Source organism: Tupaia chinensis, unplaced genomic scaffold (genome assembly GCF_000334495.1).
Source record: "Tupaia chinensis unplaced genomic scaffold, TupChi_1.0 Scaffold000007_1, whole genome shotgun sequence".
Lineage (NCBI taxonomy): Eukaryota > Metazoa > Chordata > Mammalia > Scandentia > Tupaiidae > Tupaia > Tupaia belangeri.
The window spans coordinates 651,346-659,122 of NW_006159436.1; the positions used below are offsets into that span (position 1 = coordinate 651,346).

At 46.1% G+C, this 7,777-nt stretch overlaps 1 protein-coding gene across 1 annotated transcript in view; it reads right to left on the reverse strand.

Moving 5' to 3' along the window:
* The window catches only part of DAPK1 (death associated protein kinase 1), a 235,950-nt gene that overhangs the window by 16,913 nt on the left and 211,260 nt on the right, over positions 1 to 7,777 (reverse strand). The window contains exon 19 of the mRNA XM_006139841.3: positions 7,098 to 7,175. Coding sequence (XP_006139903.1) covers positions 7,098 to 7,175 — 78 coding nt within the window. The remainder of the gene's footprint in view (positions 1 to 7,097; positions 7,176 to 7,777) is intronic.

Genomic DNA, 7,777 nt, shown 5'->3' on the forward strand with positions numbered 1-7,777 from the left:
TCTTGGTGGTGCCGCTTGCTTGGAAATGGTCCCCAGGTGTGTCCCTGGAGTCTGTGGGTGTGGCTGGAAGGCCCACATAAGCCCTGCCGTGTCCAAGGGAGGGGCAAGACCTCCTCAGTGCAGGGGGAGGCCAGGCTGGGGAGAGGAGAGAGCGGCACCAAACTCCAGGGAGTGCAGAACGCTGATCTAGACCTAGAAAGGGGTCACAGGAGAGTGTGTGCAGGACACACCGTACTTTCCCGTGTGCTAGCTTTCATCTTTCAAACACATGGAAACACCTGGACCAACCTACTCTCCTTACCCGGGTCTACAGAGTTCTGCCTGCCTCTCCTCCCTTCACCCAGTATTCCCTGTCGGACCCCTGTGCTCAAGCTGCGGCCCAATCCAGTTGCCTCGGCTTGCTTATTCCCTTGCACACCCCTCTACTGCCCTCCTATCCTCTGTTTTCCCGGCACTTCCTCTGGCTGCTTCCTCCTTCTTGCCCTTCAGGTGAGGGTTTAAAGGCATTAGAGAGGCCTCCCTGATCAGCGGTGTGCAGCATGCTCCCCGTCACCGTTGTACCCCTCCATGGCATTGCTCTCCCTGCACAGCACTTACTCCAGGGGCAGCAGCCCTTCCTGCAAAGGGCCAATGGTCTCTGCTGCAGCCACTCAGCTCTGCCAGGTGTGCAAACCAGCCTCAGACAAGGGCAGTGAAGGATTGTGGCTGTGAGCCCATCATATCTCACTTACAAACAAGGAGGGGGCCAGCTTTCACTTGTGGGCCACGGCTTGCCCGCCCCTGACCTGACTTACGCTGTGTGGCAACCTTCTTCTTATTCAGACCTGGGTCCTCCTACTTCTGCTCACTGTGGTCTCCCTGGTGTCTGGAACAGCCTCGGCACAGAGTAGACACCGTGAGCCCTGTTCAGTCCCCAAGTGGGAGACTATGACGTGGTGACTGCATTGCTCTGTGAGGCCCTGGTCAGTCTCTGGGTTTCTCATTTCCTTCCTTCTAGCACCTTCTTCTACCTGGCAATTCAGCTTTCACCTTCTCATCAGAAAAGATGACTGAACTTCACAGGCTGAGAAGGAAGCCGATGCACAACCTGGGAAAACCAGGTAAGAGCAGAGAGAGATGTGGGGCCGGCAGGTGGCGTGATGGCTGACATGCTGGACTCCCACATGATCGACCACAGTTCAAGTCCTGGACCTGGAGGCTTGCTCTCTCCCTCTGCCTCTCTCCCTAGCCAAATTAAAAGATAATAATAATGGTAATAAATTAAACTAAATAATTCTTTTTAAAAAAAAAAAAAGAGCACAGAGAGGGAAGTGGCTTCCCACAGGTGGCAGGCATAGACCCTGTGTGGCTGGGGACAGCAACTCTGCATATGCAAATGCAGCCTCCTTGTGGGGAATTTTAAATTCTGAGCATACTTTCAACTTTGTTTTGTTTTCTAAAATATTCCTGGGCAGTATTTTTCATTGTCTAGTCTTTGGCTTAGGAAAAGCAAACTACTTATCCCCTTGTGAAGAATTCGATTAGAAGGATAATCAAACAAAATAAAAACAAGCCAACCCTCCCCCACAACCTCTGAAACTATTATAAAATCAGGTGAGAATGGAGCCTGCACCAATAGTTAGTAAAAATGATGCTGATGTAAAATCTAAATGCAGCCCCTCCCCGTCTGTCCTAACAAGAGTCCCTCCTTTTGCTAAGAGGAGAATTGGAATTGGCTAAGCAGTGACAGTTTCAGGCGGGTGTGGAGTGCTGCTCAGGCTGTTTTGTTGGCGGAAGTGAGCTCAGGGTAGAGTAGAGGGGTGACCTCCTTTCTATAATAACGTGGTACCCACTAGCCAGGGTGTAGCTGTGGCACTTTCAGAGATCCCAACCCAGTGGGGTGCTGGTAAGATACCTTTCGGGGGTATATATCCCAGTTTATAAAGTCTGCCTATTCCTGTGGTGTAAATTCCCCCACATGGATGATTCCTAGACCCCAGTGTGATGTCACCGAGTTGGTGCTAAGGGGGATGTGGTCCTTTAATCAGAGGCATTAAATGACTCACTCTTCTTTGCCTTGATGTCTCCATTAGAGAAAAATCACAGGATAATGATAAAGCACTAAAAGAATATTCCCGCTTCCCTCCCTCTCTTAAAAATGTAGGCACTAAAAAACAAAGGTGCCATGAAATTGATGAACAGAAATAAAGGGAAACTGAACTAGGACTCTGCAAGAACCCACCCTGCACTAAACTCAAGACCCAACACTGGCAAACACTCAGCTGCCCTCCACTGACGCACCCAACTTTTACATATATTTGTCTATCTATCTATCTATATATTATTATTATTATTATTATTGTTTTGCTAGAGGGCGCCATGTACTCTCCAGAGCAAGACAGAGACAGAGAAAGCATCCCCCAGTGGAGCGTGTCATATGGCAAACCCTGCTCCCCCATTTCTCCACCCCGTCAGGATTCCCGGAATACACACACATGCACCCAGCATGTTTTCCAAGCTCCTGGGGCCAGGATCTGAACTACAATCGACTCTGTGGGATTCACTGTCTATGCACAGTGCTGACCCGCTGTCTACAGAGCCAGGCCTACCTACAATAGGTTTCTAATTACAAAAGTAATCTAAGCACATTGCAGAGACTAGGAAACAGATTCAGTAAGAAAAGACCTTTCTTTTCTTTTTTAAAAAGAATTATTGGGACCAGCAGTTGGCGTGATGGCTATGTTGCTGAATTCCCATGGTAGTTGACCGCAGTTCTAGTCCCGGTGGCTTTAACTCACGCCGGGTGCATGTGCGTGCGTGCGTGCCCAAGATCCCGAGAGAAGAAGGGATTGCGGTATAGTCATCCCTCCAGGGGGTGATTTCTCACTTTCTGTCTCTGTCTTTCTGGCGAGCGCAAACGCCCTATAGCAAAAACTTCTCAAATAAAAAAAGAGAATTATTTATTTACTTTTATTTGTGATTATTATTATTATTATTGTTATTTTATTTGACCAGAGAGAGACAGAGAGAGAGAGAAAGGGAAAATGAGAAAACAAGTTGTTAGGTCTGGGACTTGAACCATTGTCCGTCATGTGGGAGTCCAGTGCCTTTACCACCGCACCACCTGCAGGCTCCAATAAAAGACCTTTCACTTTATGGATCCAATCCAGTCCTGGCTTACATTCACTCCTTTCCTTTGATATCTTTTTAAATTAGAAGTTCTTCATTTTCCCATCCCAATACTGCACTGTCCACCTGGGTGTGCCCCCTGCCCCCCAGGGCAATCTAGTCTTCAGTACTAGGAGGCAGCGTTCCTACCCCAGAGCTGGGCAGCAGAGCACAGCACGGGCCAACAAAAGTCCTCGTCACTCTGCCAGCGGAAGACGGTTCCTGAGGGGCACGATGGGCCTGCTGGATTGCAGGTCCTGGCCTGTAGGTGGCTTTCTGCTTGAAATGAGCCACTGCATATCCCCATGGCTTCCCATTCTAGGACGAAAGTTGCTGAGATGGGGACCAGGCCTCCAGGCCAAGGAAGGATGTGGCCTCTGGATTTCCCAGCTGGCTCCAGAGGTGAGAAGTGCTGGCCACTGTGGCAGCTGAGCCAGAGCTGCTGACACCTGGGACTCTAGGCAGGCACTGGATGCTGCAAGGGTCAGGATCTTTGCTGGTGGGATTTTGGAAGGTGAGGATTCCTGAGCAGGCATGCGCATCGCCCTGGTAAGGGTATCGAGCCTGCTAACGCAGCCCCTCACTGTCTCACGGCGTTCTTTCTCCCAACAACCAACAATGAACAGGAGACAATCTGTGCTCAAGCCTGAGGACAGAGCAGACTTCGTCTTTTCACTCTTGATGGAAGCTGTAGAGGGTAGCTGATTTAAAACAGACCCTGTATCTGGACGCTATGTCTATAATCCCAAGACTCCACACCCAAATGCAGAACTCCCAACTATAATATGTAATCCAGAGAATGCCAGAGGCTGCAAAGGAGGCTCTGTTTGGCTTCACATCAAGTGAATTTAAAAATTAGAAAACTTCACGTAAGAAGGAATCACTGACCGTGTTAACCATGACTACTTGGCCCTCCCCAGCTCTTGCTTTGATTTTCTTGTGAACAGAAAGGTCTCCCTTATTTTTCTCACCCCAATTCTCACTCCTAATGAGACAGTCCACAGCACGACAGAGTAGAAAAACACTAAGCCTCAATTACAATAGTTTACACATTTCCTGTATGAACAGGAGAGTGAGGCTAGGGAGCTTTTTCCAGAATGATCTCTTTCTGGAATTTCAAGAATGAATGAGAGGAGCCAGCAGGTGGTTCAGTGGTTAAGGTGCTGGACTTGCTGGACTCCCATGTGGCCAACCACGGTTCAAGTCCCAGATGCGGTGGCTTGAAACTCATGCTGGGCATGAGTGTGCGCGTGCCCAAAATCCTGAGAGGAGAATGGAGAGGAGGGGATTGCAGAGTGGCCATCCTCCCTGGGAGTGATTTCGCTTTCTGTCTCTCTGTCTCTCTCTGTGTTTCTTTGGTGAGCACATGCATTCTCTTCAAAAGTCTCAACAGAAGAGAGAGAGAGAGAGAGAGAGAGAGAGAAGGAGAGACTGAATCCCTCCAGGGGACTGAATTTCCTGTGAGAGTTCAGTTCGGGGTCATCAGCTCTGTGCCCTTGTGGCCAGTTCACAGACGCCAAAGCACATGGTGCAAACATGAACTATTGGTGACATTACCACCCAGCAGGGTTCTCAATTATACACACGGATTTTAAACTGCAGGGTCTTTCCAGATCTACATTCTATATAAGGAAAGAAGTTTTTCCAAATGTTACCCTCCTCCTATTAGGGTCTGAAGGCAATTGTGAAAACTCAAACATAAACTGGCCATGGAAGTTATGACATCATTACTTCCCCCGTGGCCACTTTCAATTTCTATGACAGAACTTCATGAGCCATTTGGAGTATGTTTTGGACAACACTTTTTCAACTAGCACTTAAACCAACTGAATTATTATATATTATTATTTCAACTAGCACTTAAACCAACTGAATTTTATTATTATTATTATTATTTTTTGAGAGGATTTTGCTACAGGGCATGTGCGCTTACCAGAAGGACAGAGAGAGAGACAGAAAGTGAGAAATCACCCCCCAGGGGGGATGGCCACACCGCAATTCCTTCTCCATTCTCCTCTAGGAATCTTGGGCACACATGCACACACACCTGGCGTGAGTTTAAGTAACTGGATCCGGGACTCAAACCGCGGTCGACTATGTGGCAATCCAACAACATAGCCACACCAACTGCTGGTCCCCCCAACTGAATTATTATATTCTTCTTATTATTATTGTTTCTAGAAAGTTTGTTTTTAAAAATTATTGTGTAAAATGTAGAAAACAAACATATGTTTAAGGAAGAAATGTTACTTACTCTGTAAGCAAAATTGAAAAGTACCCCTGTTAACATATTAAAGATTATACTGGGCACAAAATTAATAACTGCTTTGAAATCCAGGGACACCTTAAGCATGAAACTTCTGTTACTAAACCTCTTAAAAAATATTTTAAAGACCAAAACCATTCTATTCTATTCTATAGCTCTATGACAATCTTCTAAGCATTATTGCAGGTCATCTTGTGCTTCCCATTTTTTATTAGTGCATTATAAAAAACACTGCAGTGGACATCTCTGTCCATTGGGATCCAGCAGTTAGTGTAATGGCTATGTCGCTGGACTCCCACGTAGTAGACTGTAGTTCGAGCCCTGGACCCGGTGGCTTAAACTCATGCCGGGCGCGTGTGCGTGCATGCCCAAGATCCCGAGAGGAGAATGGAGGAGAAGGGATTGCAGCATGGCCATCCCCCCGGGGGGGTGATTTCCTGCTTTCTGTCTGTCTGGCGAGTGCACGCGCCCTATAGCAAAAACCTCTCCAAAAAAAGAAAAAAAAGGACATCTCTGTCCATTAAAGTTTTTTTTTTCCTCTGTATTTCTTTTATTTCTTTAGGATAGAGCGACAGATGGAGTTCCAAGCTTAAAGGGTAAGACTATTTGTTTTTTTTATAACTGAGTAATATTCCACAGTGTATATGTGCCACATTTTTTCAATTCATTCATCTGTTCTTCGTCATTTGGGTTGATTCTATGTTTTACCGATTGTGACAAATGCTGATCCTGGCATTTGATAGAAAGTGGACAATTATGGAAGATTTAATGCTAAGTGAAGCAAGCCAGGATAAGAAAAGGGCATTGTATGTCCCACTTAATATATACCAAATGTCTGTACTCTAGGCAAAAACTGAAAGATCGGAAGGTATAAAAGCATGCAGAGCAACTTTAGACTAGAGATAGTGTGGGAAGAGGGTAGATAATAGGGGGCATGAAGGAGGGAACTGGGGGTGGGGGAAGCAGAACATTTAATGAACACAAAAATGGAAAATTATTTATTGATGATAATGTACCTGGTACTGAACTAATGTACAGTGTGCTCATGATGGAAAAATTCATTTTGTATACTGTAAAGTTGTACAGGGATCAAATGTTAAAAAATAAAAAAAGAAAAGAAAAAGAAGAAAAGAAGAAACTATTATATAACCATAAAAAGGTCATAATGATGAAGTTCTTGTTAAAATGAAAAAAAAAAAATAAAAAGGGTATGACTACTCTGAAGTCTGCTATCCACACTGCTATGATGTGGGCTGGAAAGGGTACACCTGTAATTATTTGTGTCATGTTTCCTTAAGCCACGGAGTAATATTGTTTGATAAATGGGAGCAAAAGTGGTATTTGGAGATTGAAATATGGAGAAGGAAAGAGGCAGAAAGTCAGCACTGTCATTTCCTTCCACCTTATGAGGAGTGTAATGACAGAGAGGGTGAGAGGAGAGAAACCAGGCCAGCAATTGTGAAGACACCAAATGACTCCCAAGTCCAGACATAGGAAAAGAAACCTGACACGCAGCTTATGTATGGAAGGCAACTGGTAGGCAAACAGGACAGGGACAGATGCCTGTTGGTAAAACCTGTGTTTCCAAAGCCTCCTTTTGTTCATTCTCAGGGAAAGGACTGAGATCTTTTCACATAAAACCAGGTATAAAATTTCTGGCTGAATTTTGCACAGAATTTCTCACCTTTCGGAGTCTTACAAGGAGCCCTGCCACGTGCTCGTGCTGTTCCGACTTGGCGAGGTCTTCTGCCGTCTTTCCATCCTGTTGGAGAAAAAGGATGAGTTTTTTTTCTCTGCAAAGGAGCGCTCCGTGTGTCTCACACACCGATTCTGCTGCTCTGAGGCAGAAACAAGCAGAAGAGGTGTGATGCAAATCGGGTAGACACGAGCCAGTCCTGGGTCATCTTCCACCTGTGGGATCCTTCCTGCACCTGCATGCCAGGAAGGGAAGGAGAGCAGGAGGGAATGACACGGATCGTGGTCCAACACAACATGGAAGCTGTCTAGGGCACGTGGGGGTCATCATACTCAGTGGCCTCCTTGGTGGCCGCTGACTCCCTGTCCTGACCCCCTCTCCAATTCGACACAGTGAAGAGTGCCTCGGGACACCAAATTCTAGTTAGAGCAAACCAACGCCCTTCCTTCCTTACACAGACACAGTCCTCACAGGACGACAGCTCCTGGGAGTTACCGTGCATTTTAGAGAAAAGGCTTGCACGGACAGATGATGCTGATGAAAGGTATTTGAAGAATATGAAACAAGGAAATTTGTATCTGCTTTCTCTTTCTTTTTTCTTTCTTTCTTTTTTTTTTTTTGAAGAGGTTTTTGCCTTAAGGCACATACACTTGCCTGGAAGGGAAAGA